Source organism: Gavia stellata, chromosome 2, assembly GCF_030936135.1.
Source record: "Gavia stellata isolate bGavSte3 chromosome 2, bGavSte3.hap2, whole genome shotgun sequence".
NCBI classification, from domain to species: Eukaryota; Metazoa; Chordata; class Aves; order Gaviiformes; family Gaviidae; genus Gavia; species Gavia stellata.
Window position 1 is genome coordinate 14,119,342 of NC_082595.1, and position 23,704 is coordinate 14,143,045.

The 23,704-nt window shown below is 39.2% G+C and overlaps 1 protein-coding gene across 1 annotated transcript in view; it reads left to right on the forward strand.

Moving 5' to 3' along the window:
- The first annotated feature begins 4,311 nt into the window (after positions 1-4,311).
- Positions 4,312-23,704, forward strand: part of PLEKHH2 (pleckstrin homology, MyTH4 and FERM domain containing H2) — a 52,620-nt gene continuing 33,227 nt past the window's right edge. Inside the window, exons 1-5 of the mRNA XM_059830306.1 lie at positions 4,312-4,334; positions 7,382-7,511; positions 21,275-21,337; positions 22,380-22,529; positions 22,973-23,056. Of these exons, the coding sequence (XP_059686289.1) occupies positions 7,389-7,511; positions 21,275-21,337; positions 22,380-22,529; positions 22,973-23,056 (420 nt within the window). The 5' untranslated portion in view covers positions 4,312-4,334; positions 7,382-7,388. The remainder of the gene's footprint in view (positions 4,335-7,381; positions 7,512-21,274; positions 21,338-22,379; positions 22,530-22,972; positions 23,057-23,704) is intronic.

Here is a 23,704-nt window from a genome sequence, read left to right on the forward strand (position 1 = left end):
TTGAACAAGAATGATCTTTCTGCTTTCCCCTCCTCGACTTAAATAAAACCTTTAAAGATGTTTTTTGTCAAGAAAGATCAAGACACTTTTTAATTAATTTGAACAGCACCTGAAGATGACCTATTTATTTATATCGCAGTTTTGTAATTGCAACTAGTATAAACAGTATCATAGGAACTTTTTCTTTATTGCAAGTCTCAGATATATACGTCAGCCTTCCAAAGAAACCACATAGAAATGAATTTACAGAAGACATTGTATAACCTAAGATTTTGGGATCACAAGATGTTTTCTGGAATATATTTTCCAATTGTAGACACACATACCAGTCTAAAATACCTAAATGTAAATGGTTGCAATGTTCATCTATGTGAGAGAGGACCAGGACAAGCTCCATTTATCATGATGGTGGTAAGGTTCTAATCCAGCATGTCAGAATCACGTTCTACATACTTAGGAAAGTCTCATAAACCCCAAAATTTTACATTCTAGTTGCAGGTTTTATAATGACTGGGTCATCTCTGAAATGGAGCTAGGGGGATTTTTTGGATTAGCTTCCACACTCTAGAGTAGATGTACTGCAATACAGTGTTCATAATACTTCAAAACAAATGAGGTTATTGTTTTACAAGAACTTTCTTGCATTCAAGTCAATTAGGGACAGTAAAAACCACACAACATGCACATCTTCAGTCCACATCTAGAGGCCAGTATTTAGAGTCCACATTAGAGAGGCAAATACTTCACAGTGTTTTGACTTTGGTTTACTTCTGTAGTGAGCCAGCTAACAGATGATAGTTCCAAGGTGCAAATACTTGGTCTTGCAGTTTGCTTCTACAGCATACCGTGTACCATTTTTTTGCATTTTCTGCACATATTGGAAAGACTCCACCTCAGATTTATTACTGCTTGTATGTAACTTCCATCAGTGACAATAGCAAGGAGAAATAACTCTCTTCCTGAGACTGTGCTTATGTGTACAGTAGTTTTCTGTGTCTTTGCCTGGAAGATTTATGGCTTTTCCCCTTGTGTTCCAATTACAAAACAAAATTGTATTTTGTTCTATCCGCCCCAGTTCTTCTACTGGTAATTTTATTCCCTTCAGTAACTGAACACCGATTCTAGCCACCTCTATATACTTCACAAATAAGGGCAGTTCAGAGAAAATCCTGAATATCCCTGTTCCTTCTTCCAGAATATTTTTTCATGCCTCTTTACGTATGAATATCGAGAGCTGTGTGACTGCATTTTTATTATCTGATGCCAAAGAAAATGTCAATCCACAAAACAAACAGAATGAAACACTCATTTAGCGTACAGGCTTTGCTCTCCCTCTTGCGGTCTAAGCATGTCATTCACGGAGCCTTCGCTTTTCCTCAGCCCCAGGCACTCTGAATTCAAGCGCTCTCCGCAATCTTGGGTGTATCTAGAGAGAACGTGTCACTGCTCAAAGAAACAAGACGGCCAAAGTTTTCATTAAACACCAATGCTAGATCATTTTGTATAGCATCTGTTAGGAACCGAATAATGACTTTTATTCTTTTGGCTAAATCTTGTAATGTAAAAAAAACTTTTTTCAGTTAATTTTTTTTTAATGTAGCTTGAACACTCTTGACAGGAGGTATCAGGTGGAAAGCAATTAACTTCTTGCTATACCAGCAATCATCTTTTTAACACATTTTTCAGCGACCAGTATTTAAAAAATGCATGAGGCACTTAGGAAAGTACCAGCAAATGAAGCCATTTCAGTGAAGTTGTTTTAAGGTCACTGCGAGTGGAAAATTGGAGGCTGTACTGAACTGAATAGGAAAAAATGAAATTGTGCGTATAACCAGATAGGGAATATTTGAGCTTTTAAGACCTTTTTTTTTTGCAAACAAACAAAAAATATTGCCCTTCTCACTGACTCGCAGATGATTGTGAAAGCACAGTTTCCACAAGCAGTTTCCTCTGCACACCTACATTAGAAATAAACCCCAGGAGAAGGGTAAAGTGCAGTGTGTTTATGCGCCAGAAGAATCTGTAAAACATTTTGCCTCTCTAAATCATAATCCAACCAACACAGAATCCCCAAGCCTCAGTCCAAATCAGTGTGTATAGGAGGTGGATCCCGGTGTGTGTCAGCCAAGCAACATACCAATTACTTTTCCCAAATACTTTTTAATACTTGAGGCAGTCTTTTGGAAGAGAGTGAGGTGGTTGCTCTCCTGAGATCTACTCACAGCTCTTTTCAGCCAAAGGGGACGAAAAGCCTCCTGCCCACGACTCACCAGCACGTGCACCTGCTGCTTCACCCCGCTTAGTACTAAAACGCAAAGTTTTCGTCGTTACCCACTGGTTGGGTCCGGCAGCTCTGCAAGAGCCGTTCCTCCCAGAATATCCCCACCATTGCCCCGGTGACTGCACGCTTCCAACCCTCGGGTTTACACTTGACAGATGACCTTCCGCAAAAGGTGACATTTACATCACCGTAAGCTCCAGCGCTGGAGCTGACGAACTTCCTAAGGCAGTCTCCCCTTCAGAAATACATACAAAGTCAGGGGAGGAATTCCTAACTCCCAAAGGAACTTAAAAAACTGGGATGGGGAAGGGGCTAAAGGCGGGCCACCCCTCCCGACGAGGGGAGCGGAGGGAGGCAGAGGCTGGCGCGCGGCCGATCCCGTGCTGCACGCGCCCGGATGCCCTCGGTACGGGAGAGCCGCCAGACCCCCGCCACACTTCCCCGCGCAGACCGGGCCGTGCCGCGGTTCGGGAGGGCGGCCCGGCGGCTCCAGCCAGCCTCCATCTGCCCTCCGACCTGGCGCTCTCTCCCCGGCACCCCGTCGGGCCAGAGCAGGCGGGTGAGGCGATGGCCCGCAACCGGCAGCCGTCTGAGGAAGAAGCGGCGGGGCAGAGACCCCGGGAGCCCACCCCGCCGGCAGGACAATGAGGCCGCGCCGGCCCGGCCCGCGGCGCCCGCCCGCCTCCCGGGAAGGGCCCCCCCGGCGCCGAACGGCTCCCCCCGCCGGCTCCCGCCACCGCCGAGCGGCGCAGGCCCCGCCCGGGCGCCCCGCCGGGGGCGGCCCCCCGCTCCTCAGTGGCCGTCGCGGCCGTCGCTCAGGCGCCCGCGCCGCTCGCCGCGGGGATGGTGGGGCGGGCGCCGAGGGGCGCGGGCAGCCGCGGCCCCGGAGTGCCCACAGCCCGGACGGCGCCCGGCGCGGCAGCGCGGCGAGCCACGGCCGGCCAGGTTTGACCTCCCTTTCGTTGCCCCCTTCCCTCCCTTTGCGAGCGGGGCCGCGCCGGGCGGGCGGCAGCGCCCGGGCCGGCCCCCGGCGCTCCCTCGGCGGGGCGGCTCCGGGGGCGCCGCCGCGGGCTGTCGGTCCCCGGCGGCGGGGCGCGGCGGGACAGCCGACGCGGTGCCCCCGGCCGGCTCCGTCGGGCGTCGGATGGCGTCAGGCGGCGCCGTCACGGTGGAGGGCGACGTTGTGTTCGTTCACCGCGGTGCCACTGAGTGCAGTACCCCGGGGGTGCATCAGGCGGTGTCCCCACGGCAGCAGAATGACGAGCTTGAGGTCCCTTTAGATCCCATGAGGTCCAGGCTCCTCTCGTCCGGTTGGCAGAGCCATTGCCGTGTCCCTGCTATCCCCCTGAAAAGGAAAGCGAGAAGAGCACAACTTCCCAACATGCAAAATTAAGTCCTTTTTAAAAATTACCTACACTGTCAGCTTTCAGAATTTCACATAAAAAGTAAGCATTCGTACCTAGTGTGATGTCACACTGCAACTTTTAAAATTGCTGTCATCGCGAAAAGGACGTGTAATGATCTTCTGTGCTTTAATGCTGTTTGCAACATGCATTTGACAGCACTCTGTGGATGAGCCATTGGTTGTGCCATTTCCCTGGGAAGCCGAGCGGCAGTGGCTCAGGAATGAGCTGGGAGGGGGCTGCCTGGCCCCTGAAATCAGGAGGGCTGTCAGGAGTCTGCACCCGGTGCTGGAGTGGGAGAGCCCTGCCTGACATGTTGCATCACGGGAACAACCTCATCAATATCTAGGAAGCAGCAGAAAAAGCGTTTGTAAATCAGATTTTGAAGGAAGTTTTAAATAGCTTAGGCTACAGTTTGAGCACAGAGTTATGCAAAATGAGTCAAATGGAAAATAAAGTCACCAGTGTTTTGACATGAGTAAGGGCCCTGGCCAGCAACAAACCTGAGAATGACTTCCTTGATTCCCAAACAGGTCTGCTTTGTGTCTCATCATTTCCTTTCTCCAGTCCAACCTTTATGGCTCCGAAAATATTTGAAAGTGCTGAATTTGGGTGAAAAGGGTGGAAGAAAGGGGTCTGAAATTCAAGAGGTACGGTCCAAATGCATTTGGGCTGGTGAACATTTTAGGATGGTGTAGGGAACCCACCATGTACTGCGCAAACCCACTCCTGTAGAAACAGAAGGACTTGCCAAGCTTTCTCCAGCAGAGAAAGGACATACAGAACATATGGATGGAATATGAAGTGGTTAGTTAAACACAGCGTTTTGTTAAAAACGGAGGAAAACACTGACAGTGTGATAAGGAATATGTAAATTTTGAACGTGCTTCAAAAAGCTAGAACATTGTTCCCTCCTTCCTCCTGAAATGTATTTTGATAATTTCCAAGCAGGCGCAAAGAAAAGGAAATTATATCAATCCCTGTGGGGAGAATGTGACATTCTAACTTCTTGAAGCCTATGAAGAGGTTTATAAACTTAAAAAATGAAAAAGACGAATTTCATCTTTCCAGACTTGTCAAACTTGTCTCAATTAATTTTTGATGACATAATTAGAACTTACTGCTTTAATGTGCGCTTTTTTAGTTTACTTTTCAAAAGATTTTATTTTTAAAGACTCAGGGAAAACGGAGGGCTTTGCGGTGGGAACTGGAGCAGGAAGAAGGGGAGGACTCTGTGTAGGTTTGACTGCTGATTCAGAGTACTCTATTAAGCCAAGAGAGATGAACTCATTTTTTTCATCCCTTGGGGAATCAAACAAGAAACAGGAAGTCATTGATTCAAAGTAAGATCATTCACTCCACAATTGTAAACAGTGTATTATGTGCCTGTAAATATTTCCAGAACCCATTGGCTTTTTGGAAAATACGAAGTAGATTATTATAATCTCTAACAAACATCCCGCAATAAAAAGAGTTATTTTCAAACTTTTTATCTGTAATGTTTGTACAGTGGAATATTAATTAGCTTGGACATTGGGAAACTACTTGGCTGAACGCATTGTTCACTGCCAGAAATCCATCTACTCAAATGTTTTGTCTGCTGAAAGACAAACATTTTTAACTCCACCCTGTAATACTGCGCCCTACGAAAAAGCAAAAATTCTTTCACTACTTGTTCCATTTGTGTTTTCACTACCACAAACACTGGAATATCCTACTGTTAACCAGATGTTGGCTGAGTTCATCTCTGTTTTATGTAGCTGTAATTAGTCAAAAAGGAAAAACATTATAAAAAATTCTAAATAGAGATTCTAATAGGAAATTGTCATTCCTCGTTACCAGCCAGAATCCAGGCATTCTGTCCAAATCAATCCGCAGCTGAAACTTCTGCTTGCTCTGTAAACTAGGAGAAACTGCTGCTTGGAAGTGCCACCTTCCCCCCTTGAACATGGGGACTCTGCACAAGGAGAGAGGAGTGAGGGTTAGTGATGGGACAATGATGAGCAACCTAGTTCTGACAGTCCAGGGAGTTTTCTGCCAAGCTTAAAAGAGGCGGGGAAATGGTAAAATATGCTGGTCACCCAGAAGGGTTGCAGTTGAAATGATTGTGTGCTTAAAGTTTAGAATTCGGGTGTTGTAGGATCAGCTCAGGAAACTATTTTAATGAAGTGCTTAAATCCTAGTGATTCCTTGGAGGTTCCTGAGTGGGGGGATTCCTGAATAGGGATGGTTGTAACCTCAGGCTTAACAGCTGGAATCATAGACTGCAGGACCAAGAGGAAGAGAGTCAAGAATGGAGCAGTAACCTTCAGACAAGTGGTTGTGGTGATCCTCTTCTTCCTTCTAACTTAAGATATGGAATGAAAGGAACAAAAATTAGCGGGAGTGCTTGAACCCAGGCTTCTGAAAGACTGGAGTAGTCATGGGGATGGGGGGTCTCAAAGAAGTTGCTTACTAATCCATGCTAAATGGCTCAGGAGTGTCAGAATAGAGATCTATATTATGCATGATTTTCCCATGCCAGCCTCTTTCATCACACTGAAAACGGTTGCTACTTGCCTTTCCTTGCCAGTGTCTCATTGTCCATGGCAAAGGTGATGAAAATGCAGCATAACCTTATGACTGGTAATTGTTTGTTTGTTGTGATCTTCCAGCTGCCTTCCACTGAATGGTGTTTTTATGGCTGTTTGTTATTTCAGAGATAAACTGAATACTTAGGGGGAATTCAAGCTTTATTTTCAAAGCCAAACCTATGTGTTCAGAGCCCTGCAAAGGCTGGGGCCTTTGCTCACAAGGGAACTTCTTGGACTGAATGGTTACATTCAGCCATCCATTTACTCTCTATTAAGCCATCTACAAATAGTTGGAATACAACAGAGCCCAGTCCTTCTGCTTACACACAGATGATTTTCTTGGCTTCTCAGACTCAAATCATGATGAGCCAGCTCTCATCTTGATTCCAGCAGTGCTTGTCCAAAAGGGCACTGAGCTTAATTTCCAGAAGGCGTGAGCAGTTAAATGTAGATAAAAGCACAGATTTGAACCCGAAACATGCATGAATCAGGGTGTCCTGAGATCTGCAACAACTAATGTAAAGGGATTGTTTTTCATGTGGGGGACCCCTTAGGGACCATTTGCTCACCTGCCTTTACATTTGGAACCATAAACTCCCCCTTGCATCTCATTAAGGATATTAAATTTTAAAGGCAATTTGATTAAGCATAAGAATTTTAAAACATTTTCTAAAGAGTCATCTGCCAAACATTAAACTTGCATAAAACCAAATGTGCTACTAACACAGAGGTAGTTACACCGATATAAGGCATTTTCTTAGCAAAAGCCCAGTTCTCTACGAGCCTCTTGTAAATAAGAAAGGATATGTACAGTAACCAAAGATTAAAATGCGTGACGGGTCTCTGCTTATCAAGGAAAACATACTGCAGCCCCAAAATAATTGAAGAAACTAAATTATGATAAACCTAAATACTGTCAACACAGATTTCAGAAATCTCCCAGTTATGATAAGGGCCTTTGTAGACTAATGTGATTTTACTAAGTTTTATGAAGCTGTACATGTACAAAATTTGGGAGCATTCTTGAGATTTATATAAAATAAGTTAGTATGTATATTAACAAAAGTCAGACATTAAATACAGACTCAGTTTGATGTGGGGATTTTTTCCCTTTCTTTTTCCAGCATAAATATGGCTGAATTTTCAGAGCCAGAAGGTACTGTAAACTGGAAGGAAAGATGTTTAACTCTGGAGTCACAGTTAATGAAATTCCGTCTCCAGGCAAGCAAGATCAGAGAATTGTTAGCAGAAAAGGTAGGTCTCATGGTATCAATTTTAATGCTGTATAAATGATTTTATTTGATAATAGGGGCTGATCACATGTCATGGTTTGAGATTACAAGTACTGGGATTTTTTCAGGAGGGGAAAAAAAAGGCATATTAAAACAAAATATATGGAAAACATGTATGTTTTAATGCTGTGAAAGAATTTCACGCATTAGATTTGCCAGCCAGGAACGTTCATTTTCAAATAAGAACACGCTGGCAACTCTCCTGCCTCTGCAAAAAATATGTATCCAGTAATCACTTTTACAACATTGAAGTTAATATTTAACACATTTTCCTAAGTATTTAAGATCTGATTTAAGACACAGAAGTCACTGGGGAGAAAATCCAGAAATATTATTTTCCCCAGTATTCCTTACCGAGTCATATAATTTACCAGACTTGTTTTTCCTATAATTAGGCATCTCCAACTATGGCTCATCATATTTGAAATATAAAAAAACCACCACTGTATTTACCTGGCAACATTTTCACAGAATGAGGCAATTAAAAGTGTACAAGGGACAAAATATTCTAGAGGATCTTTGGGACTCTGTTATCATCAATACTGACCTCAGTGAATTTCTAGTTAAAAAGTTATTTTGTCAAAACTACTCTATTCTTCCTAGAGCTAAATTTTCCATCAATTGCTCTCCCCAAAAAGAAAAATAAAATTCAGGTCGTTTTATAGTATGTTAGAGAGACGATACTTTTACATATTTATGTAAATGCTTCTCTCTTGTGAGCTTAGCCAATTTCCCTTTGAAGCCATAAATACATTTAGCATCCACATTTAGCCCTCTTTGAATCATTCCCATTTTACTATATTTTGGTGGGGCCAAGAACTAAGTAGTATTCAAGCAGGAAAAACATGTATTTTTGTATTTATGAAGAATCGTGGATGAGGTACACAGTTATGTGCTCCATTCCTTTCCTAATAATGCTTAACATTTTGTTTTCTTTGTCAGCTAAATTAACCATCGAGTATGTTTTCATGGCGATATCCATCTTAATTCCAGGATCTTACTCTAAGCCCTTTACGTTTCTATAGAATCATAGAATCTTTTAGGTTGGAAAAGACCTTTAAGATCAAGTCCAACCGTTAACCTAACCCTGCTAAGTCCACCACTAAACCATGTCCCTAAGCGCCTCATCCACATGTCTTTTAAATACCTCCAGGGCTGGAGACTCAACCACCTCTCTGGGCAGCCTGTTCCAGTGTCTGACAACCCTTTCAGTGAAGACGTTTTTCCTAATATCTAACCTAAACCTCCCCTGGCACAACTTGAGGCCAGTTCCTCTTGTCCTATCACTTGTCACTTGGGAGAAGAGACCAACACCCACCTCTCTGCAACCTGCACTGGACACGCTCCAGCACCTCAATGTCCTTCTTGTAGTGAGGGGCCCAAAACTGAACACAGTGTTCGAGGTGCGGCCTCACCAGTGCCGAGTACAGCGGCACGATCACCTCCCTACTCCTGCTGGCCACACTATTTCTGATACAGGCCAGGATGCCGTTGGCCTTCTTGGCCACCTGGGCACACTGCTGGCTCATCTTCAGCCGGCTGTCGATCAACACCCCCAGGTCCTTTTCTGCGGGGGAGCTTTCCAGCCACTCGTCCCCAAGCCTGTAGCGTTGCATGGGGTTGTTGTGACCCAAGTGCAGGACCCGGCACTTGGCCTTATTGAACCTCATACAATTGGCCTCGGCCCATCGATCCAGCCTGTCCAGATCCCTCTGCAGAGCCTTCCTACCCTCGGGCAGATCAAGACTCCCGCCCAACTTGGTGTTGTCTGCAAACTTGCTGAGGGAGCACTCAGTCCCCTCGTCCAGATCATTCATAAAGGTGCTAAACAAGACTGGCCCCAGTACTGAGCCCTGGGAAACACCATTTGTGACCAGCTGCCAACTGGATTTAACGCCATTCACCACAACCCTTTGGGCCCGGCCATCCAGACAGTTTTTTACCGAGCGAAGACTGCGCCCATCCACGCCATGAGCAGTCAGTTTCTCCAGGAGAATGCTGTGGGAAATGGTGTCAAAGGCTTTACTAAAGTCTAGGTAGACTATATCTACAGCCTTTCCCTCATGCACTAAGCAGGTCACTTTGTCATAGAAGGAGATCAGGTTATTCAGGCAGGACCTGCCCTTTCATAAACCCATGCTGACTGGGCCTGATCACCTGGTTGTCCTGTACATGCCAAGTGATGACACTCAAGATGATCTGCTCCATAATCTACCTTGGCACCAAGGTCACGTTACACATCATTTGTTACTTTATTGACTGGTCACTACATTTTGTAAGGGCCTTCTTGTAAGTCTTTCTAGTCAGCTTTGTGAGCCAACACTCCTCTTTATATGGGCCACTTTCACTCTTCCCTCGTCTACCACACTTATCCATGTGCCCCCTAATTCTGCTCTTACAGTTTCCATTAATTTGCTTACTACAGACACAGACTTACAGAACCAACTTACAGTTGGTTCAACTGTATCATCCAGTTCTTGACTGAATATCATTTGGCAACTTGTTACTACTCATTTTATCTATTTGTACCCTTATTTCTTCTATGGAGGTACAAACCCTCAATTTGAGATGGAAAAAAATGGGATGAAGAAATTTAGTATTTTCTGGATTAGACTTTTTTCATTAAGTAGGTCTTTTTTATTAAAGTGAACATGCAAATTTACAGCAATGTAAAATTACTGTGTAATAATGCTGAGCTCCACTGGAATTGTACTTTTACAGTTAGTACTCCAAATCGCTCTGCTTTGGCATGACTAAAAATATTGCTGTTAGAAAGCAGTGTAGTTGAAAACTTTTAATTTTTTACCCAATCCTGCAAGTTTTCTGTATGGTAAACTCTCATTGAACAGGTATTGCAGAATATTGGGGTTTGAAAGTGCAAGTAGCTGTACAAATGACATCCTTTGACATTTCATTTAAAAATTAAAAAAATAGAAAACAACTTGTGTCCTTCACTCCAGTTTGCAAAGCCCACAGATGAGTTAATAAATCATTATCATCAGTCTTGGAGGAGAACATCCATCAAAGAGTACAATACTGTCTGCTGTAACACTCAAATGATTATTGGATGACAGTCAGGGCTGTTAGATGTCATATATCTCTTCTGTCTCTTTACCCCATTTGGATCACTACAGTTTGGGATGGAAGTCAAGTGGCTAAACACTGGACATGACTTTTATAGGGACTTTCCAGCAACCATAACTACCATGTTTTATGCAGCTGCTGCTGATTGTAGTTTTGGCAACCAAAAAGTTAAGATCCATGAACAGTACTTCACAAAACTATCTGAGTTAAAAAAAAAAAAAAAATTAGACGTTTGAATGCTTTCTATTTAACTTTTCAATTTGTTCCTTTGCAGTTTGCATTTATAGGCTCTTAACTGCTAGAAATGTCCTCTTAAATTAATAGAAATTTATGCATAATCGTATAATTTCAGAAGTCGGCATTTAAAAAAAAAAGAGAGTACAAGGGATAAAATCACAAATCTTCAGCACTGTGCCTGAAATAAAGCATTCAAAGGAAAATTGCTTATTCTCTCTCATCTGTGAGAAACATGACTCCAAAATAGATACAAAAAATCTTAAGAACTTCTCATGTTACTGCCCTCTTGGCTTAGTTTGCCTTAGCTTTCCCAGAAATTTTAGAAAAAGCAAAGTGTTTACAGGACGTAAAAATGGGAGAAATATTTTCTATTGAAGACCATGGGTCCAACAAGTATTCAGTTGGGATAATTTGATATATTGCTCTCCAGAGCAGAGCATTAACAGACTTCATGAAAAATTATCCCTCTCCTCACTTTGTGACTTCGACTTTTTAGTATGAATCTTTCATTCATAAATGGGAATTCAGGTGAGACATGCATCAAAGAGACTGGTCAGAGCTCAACAAAATTAGACCATATTCATCTGCAGCTTTATCAATCTTGCACAATTCAAAATCAACAATTTTCAAAATAGGCACTAAAATCTTAGCTGTATTTATTTGTATATTGGTTTCATTTGTAACAATCCAGTGGTTGTTTTTCACATATTGTTATTTTTAAAATTACCCAAACAATTCTCAGTATTTGTAAAGGGAAAGATACACTAGTTTGAAATTAAACTGCCTGGAATTATTACTCAAAAATATATTTGTGAAATAGCAAAGTGAATAATGAAGACCTCATCGGCCAATACTTGATGGGCTTCCTGATACTAATGATGAGAGAAGAATACAGCTGATGTCAGTCTTTATAGGTACTTCCTAGATTTGTTACCTGTTATAGAATGAAACAAATTTGCAAAGCACACAAATATTTCTTGCTCTTACTTTGATTAGCACAGGCCTTTATTTGTGGTTTTGTTTACAATCATCTCTGTGTTGTGAAATGTGTACTAAAACACTGAACAATAGCACCAGACAGCATTCTGCTTCAAAATAGCAACAGAAATCACAGTACTATGGTGTGACAGACATAAAACCTTCATGGGTATTAAGCTATGTAATTGTTGTAGAAAACAGAGAGAGCGCGATATTGTGACAAAACAGGTGATCTCTACAGGAAGGTAAGAGAAATGAATTGGTGGTAATTCTCCAGTCTTCCTCCTCTGTGTGTATTTGAGAGGTATCTCTTCAAGATAGCGAATCAGGAAAAGGAGTTTACATCCTGTAACACTGTGTGTATGAATTGTCAGAAACTGCCATTGGGTTTTTCCCCTTATGTTTGTTGTATAACTTAGTCTAAAACCAGATTTTAATATGGGTTTGCTTGAATCGATCCTTTTTCAGTATTTGTGTCTGTGACCTATGTGTTTCTGTAAATATATTCAGATGGTGAATTAACTGAGATACTTTTCTTATACACTGGAAATCAAATTGCAAAGTTGTTTTATTTAATAGTGCCCCTGCAAATAAATGAACAATCAACATGGGACGTCTTCAGTATATTCTTCTAAGAGATGTGTTCTAATGTAAAAAAACAAACTATTTACTGGGTTTTGTAAGTCCAGCAAATACTCATTCTTGAACCTCAGTGGTTGAGGAGTTCCGGAAATTTGCATTATAAGTGTGTTTCAGCAGTATGGCTACGAGAACTTTGATTTTGTAGTGAACTTGGGTAGAAGAAGAGAGAGAAGTAAAGGAATAGACAATGTTTTCAAAAAACTAATCGATTCACTGTTTATTTGTTTGGATTTTTTATTTGTTTTCATTTTGCCAAGTAAAGAGTCTATGTTTATAAATCTAACATGCAAAGAAAGAGACCTTGTTGGAGTTTTAAGCAGAAGCTGCTGCTCTAAGTGGGAGAGGTCTTTACAGGAATTTAAGGAATGATGTAGAAAGTATCCCTAGAATGCCAAATTTAGGATGGCTGTGGAACTGAGTTTTAAGTAGAAACATTTATTTTAATGCAGCTTGAGTCTTACGCATATGAAGAATTTACTAAAAAACCCTCATTGAATAACAGATTACAGTATTCTACTACAAGTTTAGCTCCTAGCTAGCATTTCATGTCATAGGAAAAGCTGGTGACCCTCATTCTTTTCATAGTAAGTACATTTTTCACCTAAAATATGTGTGCAACATCAGGTATAAAGTTAATGTTTTTCCTATCATTAAAAAATTATTTTAGTAGAAGAACTACATAGCTGTGTTAAATTTCCTCTTGGGCAGCCTCCACTAAATTTCTTTTTCATCAGACCCTGCAAGGACTGAATACAGCACTATCCCAAATACTGCATTATGGGCTGTCCAGTAATACTCAATATTCACATGAATGTCTCCAAGTTTGTTTCCTTCAATACTGAGGGTCATTATTTTATGCTTTGAATGATTTTCAACAAATATAAATGATTAAGAGAGAGGATTATTTTCATATATGTATTGATTTATTTGTTTGCTTTTAACCTTCCATTTGGATATTGTCTGTATACGTGCTCAGCTGGCAACCGAGTGTGTACATGACAAATGCGATAATATTTATACTTTCTGTACAAATTATGAAAATTGAATGATAACTGATTTTTAGGCCAAATACTACTTCCAGTATATTCCAAAGCATAACATATTCCTGACTTTGTCTTAGAAACCAAAAGTTAAATCCATGTCCCGCTGTATTTTTATTCATTTTGCAGGAGTATTTATGGTATGTCATTTGACATTTCAGAATGAAGCAGATGCAGTGTGTTCTGTTATCTGTGCATGACAAGTTTCAAGATTAATGTTTTCAGAGGAAATGTCCGTAACGCATTTGACTTGTGCAGTGATTGCCAATGTGAAAACTGTAAAAAAGCACTATGAGTATTTCCATTTGCATTCAAAGGATTATGAAGGGTAAAGTAAAAAGGAGCAAAATACCGTAGTACCAGAATTATTAAAATGAAGGTTATTTTTCAGTATTTCCGTTGTTCTTAAAAACTTCAAAAAAAAAGTTTATGCCATGCCTTTTTATAGCAGTGTTTGGGGTTTTTTTTGTTTCACTGTTTCTGTACCTCTTAAACCTATGTTCTTTCTAGGGAGGGTGAAGATGGGGGGGGGGGGGGGAGGGGAAGAAAAAAAGAGAACTCGGGAAGCAATAAATTAGCTGTTCTTGTAGAGTCCAGGCTGGGTAATGGCATGAAAGAGCACAGCCCTTGCCCTGGGGCCAGAGGATGAGTATCTTCCCTCTGGTGGTACAGGGACGAGGGCATCCATTCTGTTCCTGCCCACCTGAGGTGGGGAAGTTGATAGAAGTTGTGGAAGCTGTGATAGTGGGCAGGCACATGTGCAGATGCTTAGCCAATCCAATATTTGTTTAGCATTTCGCTTGTAGGAGCTACAAGATGGTTTTTGTCCATTTTTTGTGGAGGGAACTCTTTTTGTACTTAGAAATTACGCATTTAGTTTTCATTGCCTCAGAGAGTATTTTCAGGCTTTAAATATCTGTTGTAACGTTTTCAAACATACATTTCTGGAATCTCTTGCTCCTTTACCATCTGTGTTTCCTAGGTGTCCTGTATACTTTAATCTCAAGAATAAATTCAGTTTCAGTCAAGTTTTCAATTTTTTAAACCTTGGCAGTCAGTGGTACCTTTGATTCTTAAGCTATCACCCCTCAGGCAGTGGCATGGAAAAAAGGGCCCCTATTTCAGATGTTCATGTTGTGGCTCTAATCAGAACTCACAATTCAGCAAGAAAGAAGTAGCAGAATTTCCACAATTGCAATGTGCAAAGTACAATGATCAAAACAAAACAAAGCAGGCAGCTGCCTTTGAATAGAAATGAACAACCGGCTGTTGATACATTTCTCTTTTCATTTTAAGCACTATGTGAGACTTCTTTTTCCTTGACTGCCAAAGTGCTTTGGTACATTCTTCCATCTTGCTAAACAGTATCTTCACTTCTTTCAAGGTTTTGAATGTTATAATAATGTCTGTTTGTGCTAGAGTGGTGGTCTACATAACTTGTATTTGATTGTGTCTCTGCAACTTAACTATCAAGACAAGATGTGAGTTGGAAAAGAAGACAGCCAGAAAGAGTGAACGTTCCTAGTACTTCACCAAGCTTAGGAAAGTCCTATGACTGACATTGGGAAAAGCACAATTTATTCAGCCAACATTACATGCTGCTCATTTGACCTTCACTACACTGCCTCCCCAAATCCCACTGCTGAATTTAACTTTTTTAAGCCTGTATATTTACTGGCAGCTGTCCTAGACTACTAATTCTGGAAGAGTTGCCCCTCCCGGGCTTTTCTGTTCCATATTTTTAATTTGTATGGTTCCAGAAGAAATCATTAATTTTACTATAATGAACTCAGCTGAAATGTGAAAGACTGCTTTTTCGTATGTACTTTTCACACATTTAACGAGCACTAGGAAAACCTTTTGAGCTAAATAATTTTTCTTAAAATCATGTTCAAATATTGAAAGTAACTTGGAAGAAATAAAATATAACTCAGTGGTAAAACTGGTCTCATGTCATGGAGACTAATAAAAATTTTAAGCCTGATCATTTTGGAAACTGAGCAGATGGAGGCTGATAATTTTTGTAGGTTCCATTTTATTCCAAGGAAAGCTTTTTTGTGCTAAAAGTAGTTCATGCAAATTAGCTGAAGAGCTAAAAAGGGAAGTTAAGAGAGACTTGCAATCAAGAAGTGCCTTTTGCCTAACTAGGAGAGCAGTGCCAGAAGTTGCTGTAGTTAGAAGTGGACAGGATTGTGATTCTGCACATCAAGGCTGTAGAACTACTAGCCATCTTCAGAAGGAGCAGGAAGAGTGCATATATGTGTATATATACATACATATATATATAAAGTTGGCATCAAAGACCCAAATTGCTTTTACACTCCATATTTCTGAGCACGATCGAGGCACAGAAAAAGAAAGAATCCCTGTGGTGAACAGTCTGAACAGAGAAAGAGATAAAAAAAAGAAGAGGAGGAGTTGGTTAGATGGCAAATTTGCAGAGGAATAGTTGACACTGCTTAGTTCGTGAGAAGAATTGTAGCCTTTCACCTTTTAATAGGTATTAAAAATGGAGAAGATGGGAGAAGGAAAAAATGGAAGTGCACTGCAAAGTGGCAGCTTGTGAGCTGCCAGGTTGTGAGCACTAAGCTGAGTTTTACAGTAGTCATAACCTCGGTGGGCATTCAGGTGGGATTTGAAGGGAAAATAAGGCTGTAGCTTTTGTGATTTAAGCCAGATAATGAATTCTTTCATCTGAAGTGGTTTTTTTCCATGTAGGAAATAATAACAAACAGTAAAATTCCATATACTATGAACCAGTAAAATAGTGAAGAAAATTCACCATGCTTGATGTGTGAGTAGCCTAAGGAACATTTGAGCCCCTTTTGGGGAGGTCTATGACAAAAAGAAGACTGGGTTCAGAAAGCAGTTCTTCATTTTGATGACTAAATCCACACCATGGAGAAGTATTTTTACAGGTTTCATCTTGTTCTAGAGAAAAGCTTTCGTGCCACAGTACTCAATTTCATTTTTTACTGAAGGCATATTTAATTTTGTAAATATAGATAGGTCTGAAGTATCACTTCCTAGATTATGGGACAAGATGGATTTCTATTAATTAGTTAAAATACAAAGCTGTTCTGTGAAAGATAAGTCTTTCTAATTATTGTGTTGCCTTTGGGATAAAATATCATCCAGTAAAGAACAAAGTATATCTTACCTGAGGCATGTGCTAATTCCTTCTTCACAAATTATCTTCTTGTTTATTTTTCCTGTGAAATATTAGTATTTTGATTTTACATCTCTATTCTTTACATATTTTGTCTATATGGCTTAATTGTTCAGGTCATATTTTAAAGTTTGTTGTAGTTTATAAAGATTTAGCACTGTCCTTATGGAAGATACATAATACGTAGAAGAGAAATCAGTGTTAAGACAGAAGGAATAATGTTTGAAAATATGGATGGAACATACCCAGTCAGCTTTTTAATAAATGAGTTACAGAAGTAGGAGGAATATTACTATGATTTCCTAAGCTAAACCACCATAAGAGAGACCTTTTTGTAGAAAGAGTAAGTCATGCTTCTAAAACAGTTTTACCATTGCTTTTAACTAACAAATGTATGCAAAGCTTTATACTTGTATAGATTGAGCATAGCATATTTTAAAACATGAGAACTGGTGGTCATCAAAGCCATTGATAAACAGATTACTTGCTTTTAAACAGTACTGGCTCTTCTCTTAAGGAAATGCAGAGATTTATTGAAATACTTGGGTTTAAACATAGGAATATAGAACCTCAAGGGGAGATCTTGGTCACATGCAGTGCTCTAAAGTAGCTGGCAGGCATAGTCTTCATTTATAAACTTATCAAGCACCACATAAAAAGTCAGATATTATGCATTTATAGCTTCTATTAGATGGCAGTTCCAAAATCTTTTTTAGTCAATGTGGAAAATTAGGGTTTTCTAATTTCCAGCCTATGTTTATTCATCACCTGTTTATATCTGCTTGCACATTTGAAAGACACTTGTAGGTGTGTTTATCCCTCACTTGCTTCTCCTGTTTGTTTATTTATAGAAGCAACCATATCCCCATGTTTCTTCAGTTTTGGTAAGTCCTATGTGGTGTGAGGACTGATAGTTCACTAAATCTAAAAATGGACAGATACAGTACTTTTCTTTTTATGTAGAACACTATTTTTCAACCACAGATGGTTTGGGCCTTTTTTCAGATGAGGAAGAAGTGAAAAATTGAAATGCAAGGGAAAAAGCAGACTCTAAACATACCGTTCTCAAGTCACTGGAATTTCTGCACTTAATAGACAGGCTGTATTTCTGCTTCAGAAACATTAAGTTTTAACTCCTTTTTCCTTTTTGAAAACTCTGACCTACTATCAGCACACTTTGACAGGCTTACAGATAAGTGATGCTTTTCTTTTCATTCATTAATGGTTGTATTTTTTACTGTATTTATTTCAAAAAGATTTCTAAAAAGTCTACATGATACAACTGTACTGTTTATAATTTTAAAGATTAGGAGAGAGTGTATTATGCACTTATTGTAATGTAAATTTTAAATGTGAATGGGGCAAGTTGTGTTGAAAATTGACTTGGCTAAAAAATTAGGGGTTTGTTCCTATAAATAACATACATTTTCAGATATCAAAAAGGAAAGAATTCCAACAATTTTTATTTTAAAAACAAAGTATTTCCTTTAAAATTATTAAATAATTGTTTCAAATATCAGGAAAATTATCAATTTAGTGCTGTAATTTCTCTCTAATGCACATTACAGGAACAATAATCTGTGTGTATATATATGTATATAAATGAAAGCATATATACACATATGCATACAAATGGCATATTTTTTGAAATTTATGAGTGATGACTTGAGTTTATACTCTGGTGCAAAAATAGATGTGATTTCATGTTTTGCATGTTTTAATAAAATTTCTTTACTTGCACAAAAATACATGTTGAACATTTCTGAATACAGTCAAGAAACTTCCAGGTGAACTTTGAAAAAAGTCACTATATGAGTCACTAAAGAGTCACTATATGATTTGCTTTTGTATTGTAAAAAATTCCCAGTGACTGTGTGTTGTGCTTCAATGTCCAGACCTCCAAGGCAGTACACCTCTTTGTTTTTATTGCTGCCATGTTTCTTCAAATTGTTCAGTATTTATTCACATGTGGCATTTCTCTGTTCATTGTTTGAACAAAAATACCTCAAGTTGATGAGTGTCAGATGTAGAGTGGTTATTTCCGTACTAAGTTTAAAAACAAATCTGTTTCTAACAATAGATACATAATATCTATAATATCATAAAAGATACACTAATACATTTTCTGAATATTAGAAGAGGCTTTTTATACTCAAAAAGAGAAGGAGAAAGTGCAGGTTAAAGTAGCAGTCTGTTTTTCTGTACCTATGTTGATATTATTCTTTAATCAGTATGCATGTATTTTTTGTTCATGGGCTTAAAACATTTATTCTTCATATTTAATACTGTAAAACCAAAACCAGTATAGATTATGACAGGACACCTCTGAATCCTTAATGAATTTTGGAAGGAGCCTGAACCAATCATAGATGTGCGTGACAAAAATATTCCCTACAAGAGGTTTGTTCAGCTGGGGCATTATTTCAAGTTATCTCATTCAGGACATAATAGAAAATTAAGCTTAAATATACTTAACGTGCCAAATGTTATCAATGACATGCTGGCCCTCCATGTTTCTCCTGGGAAGCCAACTTTATGTCTGTTGATACTTTACAGACTGTAGTTCATTCAAGAAATGTCTAGCCTAACAGCTGATATATACCATTTAATTCCAGCGATACTGGTGATTTGCATAGATGTATGTAGAAAGAAGCTGATGGGACAGCGGTCTAATTCAACAAACTTTTCTGGTTTTGAAATCACTTTCTATATAAAGTCAGAGTTGGTCATCAATATTCAATTGCAGCCATCAGTAAGAGTTCTTTCTTCTGTGTCCGTAAAGCACACTGACCTTTGCCTCCATATGTGAATATGGCTACAGTTACCTGCCACTTCCATTGTGAGGTTAAATTTAGGCATCATTTACCTTTTTTTTTTTTTTTTAATAATTTGAGGATTTTAAGCTATCTATCCATGGTCTGAAATTGTCTTCATAGTCACCAGGTAAGGAGAATTTATCACTGCGTTTTATTCTTGAGGAGTTCAAAGTATGACTTGTGGTTTAAACAATTAGCCATTAGTCCAGTCACGTATTTTCACCTCCTCCCTCTCTCTCTCATTAATACTGTGATCATTGTTATGAAACCTCTTACTAACTTAGGAAGAAGTTTTAAGGTTAGGCTTTCTTTGTGAAGAGTAGTCCTTCCCTTGGAACTAGTTCCAATCTTTTGCCCAGAAAGTTTGATAACCTTCAGAGTATCCTAAAGAAATCATTTTTTCTCTTTACCTTCACAAGCCTATAGAGTAGCAAAGCAGTCAGAGTACAGATGTAAATCTAACTTTTCAGGCAAAATCATGTTGTGGATTGATAGAGATTATTTATGCAAATGGGAAAAAATTACATACTTTTAAAGTTTCATTATTGTTACAATAGACACTGCAAAACAAACCTAGAGAAATTCTAAATAAAGGGAAAATCAGGACTTATTTAGTAATTGTTATGTAGCATCAAATTATTGAAATGCTGGCCAATTTAACTGTAATAGAAGTGCTCATGTTTGGTAACTATGGTATTCCATTCTTGCTGAACAACATAGATCACTTTTTCTTTAACAGGAGCCTCCTAAAATAAATTGAAGACCCTTTAGAAATTTTCCAAATAAAATCGCACATTTAGTTGTTGCCAGGAAGCTGATTGACGTATCTGCATTGTGAGATCAGGCAAAGCTTCTTAGCCTACCTTCTTGAAATAGTTAACTCTTACAGAAGCAAAAATAAACCTTGTACTTCCATTTTTAATCTCTGAATGCTGTTTTTCTTGGTAATTATTCTCTCAGCTCCTTTGGCTCCTGGCTTTACATTCATCTTAGCAACAACTTTATTCAAATCGTCTGCTTTGACCCAGTAGTCTACATGAACATATTATTATATGTGATTTATTAGGCATCATTATAAGGTGGCGGATCAGGGTCTCTCACCTCTCAAAAGGGTCCTGCACTCACTCCTCATGTTGTGCTCGTCTCTGTTTCTATCCATTTCTGCCGTGGCTTTTCACATTTTTTTGTTGTGTAGCACCTGAATCCACCATGTCTCTTCTGCCATATACCTCCTTCTTTCACGCAGAGGGTGGAGCAGTCTGGGACATGCCTTGTAGCACAATTCCTCCCAAAAGCTAAATTTGTCGTCTTCAGAAGAATTAGTGGCCAAATTGTATAATGTGCCAAGTACCCTTTACTCTTGACAGTTTTGGAAGGACATGAAGGAGCTCAGCATTTTCTAAGACTATGAACCTGCATGAGGAAAGTTTCAGGGCTATTGTCAAAGAAATTTCTACTCCTGGTAGCAGGGAAAAAAAGCAGTATGTCATATAGCAGCCACAAAACTGTGCTATGAAGAAAAGTTGTATTAATTTTTTTAATTTTTTAGAAGAATCTTAACAATGTTTTAATACAGTCATAATGATGAATTATCTTGCCAGTCTGACACACTGTTTATCCTTTTATTTATTTTTATGCTCCTGCCCACAACCTGTCTTTTCCTTTTCCAAAACAGACCATGAAAATAGTTTCACTGTGGTATTTCTGGCCATGGGCAGAAGGCATGGCCATTTTACTATATGTTTTTATGTATCTACAGATGCAGCAGCTTGAGAAACAAGTTATAGATGCTGATCGTCAAGCAGAGAGAGCTTTTCAGCAGGTATATACATAAATTGAAAAATATCTTCACTAGCTATGTGCATGTTACTATAATGAAGGGAAATTCAGAAAAATGCTATTTTTCTTAAGTATTGTTCAAAAGGGATAAGACAGATTCTTTTTACATCTATTGATTTGTCTTACCAGAGATGTTCTAACACCTTTCTCTGCTCACTATCCAGTTCAGTTCAATACAGTCAAAGCTAACACCACAAATCCAAAATAGATACAAGTAATGAGCTGCTTCATTGATGCATCACGAGTCTTTGATATATGATGCACATGGAAACAAAAGGAAGAGGAAACAGTGACCTATTTTAGAAAATCTGTAAGAAGATAAAACAAGGCTATCCAATAGAGTCTCTAAATAAGAGTATTCTGTGTTGTTTGTTCTTCTTGTAGAAGTTACGTCATCTAAAGAATAAGATCATGGCTAAATATTTAACCAAAGTTGCCTTTTGATTCCAAATGGCAGATATAGCTACTGCAGATATTTTATGAACATATCTCTGGTATTCCCTAAAAATCCTTTGTATCTTCCTGTGAGACAGATAGAAACTGAAAATTGTAAGAATAAAAATGTTCATGTACTAATTTGGAGTTAGAAAATGTTCCTGACTACAAGCCAAGTACTTTTAAGCCAGAATGCTTCTGATAATTTGTTGGATTTTTTTCCAATGTGCCATTGTTTTTTTATTAAAATGTTGTTTATTAAGCCTAACAACAGCTCCCTATACATATATTGCATTCTTTCCATACTGGTGTTTCTAACATCTTGTGTGTTACAAACCTAGAAGCCTCTCACTAATACTAACAAAATCTGTATAGGGTCTATCAGTGTTTTGCCAGTCCTATTGGTATTAGATGCATAGGGACACATAACGAACTGTGGAATTTCTTCTCAAATAGGCTTCAGAACTTTGCAGGGTTATCTTGAATCTTAAATGTGGGGGCAATTTTAACAGTCCATTTTGTGATTAAATTACTGCCTTTAACTTGAAGTAATATGTTTCTTGAAGTCTTATGTTTGACCTTCCAAATAGGTTCAGGTCATGGAAGAAAAATTAAAAGCAGCTAATGTTCAAACAAGTGAATCAGAAACCAGGCTGTATAAGAGATGTCAAGATCTGGAGATCCTGATACAAGATAAAAACGACATAATACAAAAATTGGAGCAACAACTTGAAGAACAGGTTAGAAATAATGGTGTTACCAAAGATGTGCGTCAGTTCCATTCTTAATTATACAGAAGGAAAATAAAAAATAAGATCAATAGAGGACAGAAAAGTTAAGCATTATTTCTGTTGTTTGATTAAAGAGGTTCCCATTAGAAGTATGTAATTTGAATAAGGTTTATTCATTTGCAAATTATGTTCTGGCTTCCTCTGAAAGAACATCTAACTTTTAAGAGGGGAAAAATGTTCTTCCTCTTCACTGTCTCCTGTGAAGAGCTTTCATTCTTTCTAGAGGAAAGAGGAACAGCAGCCTCTGTGAAGGGCCCATTTGTCATTTTTTTAAAAATCACCATATATTGCCCAGGAGACTGAATTACTTCAAGCAATCTTAGGATTTGCGTCTGAACTCAGCAGACTATAATACTCAGTGAAAGATATGCTAATGTCACTTTTTTTCCCAGAAGCAAATAAGACTGCAAGAAGCAAAAATCATAGAAGAAAAAGCAGCTAAGATAAAAGAATGGGTGACAGTCAAGCTCCATGAGGTATAACACTTGCTACAATACTTACACAGAAAATATAGTGGTGTGACTGGATATCCCTTAGGCTTTTTGGCTGTTAAAAGGCTTTGTTCCATAATTAAAAAAAAATGCTTCCCAGCTTCATTGATCTGTATAGTTATTTGTTTGAAAGAGGAAAAATGAAGACAACAGCACAGAGGGCAGAATATCCATGTCACTTAAATTCTGATGTCTAATTTGGTCAGCTAGTATATCTGGGTCCTCTTTATGGAGAAGAGGCCCAGAACTGCTCTCTGGAGGGTGTACTTATCTCCAGTAATTGAGAGAGATTAGCTGGCAAACTGAGCTTGCTCCAGCAGATGCCTAAAGTGTGAATAATCCCCAGAAAGCCAACCAAGTCTGCTGAGGCCTGGCAGAAAAAAGGACTTTCCAATGCCCACCATCCTCTTAGTCGTGAATAGTTTCAGGGGCACCGGTTCTATTCCCGAAAGAGACCAGTTGTCTCCCTTGTTTCTCTGCTGTGGTGAGATAACCATGTCTTTGCCCTGCTTAAGGCTGCCAGTTTTGTTGTGCAGCTGTGCTTTCTCCTCCTTGTGTGTATAGAATCTACAGTTGCCCATAAAAGTTAAAATCCCACTCTGTTGTGGTTAACTGGAAATTATACTCGCTCTA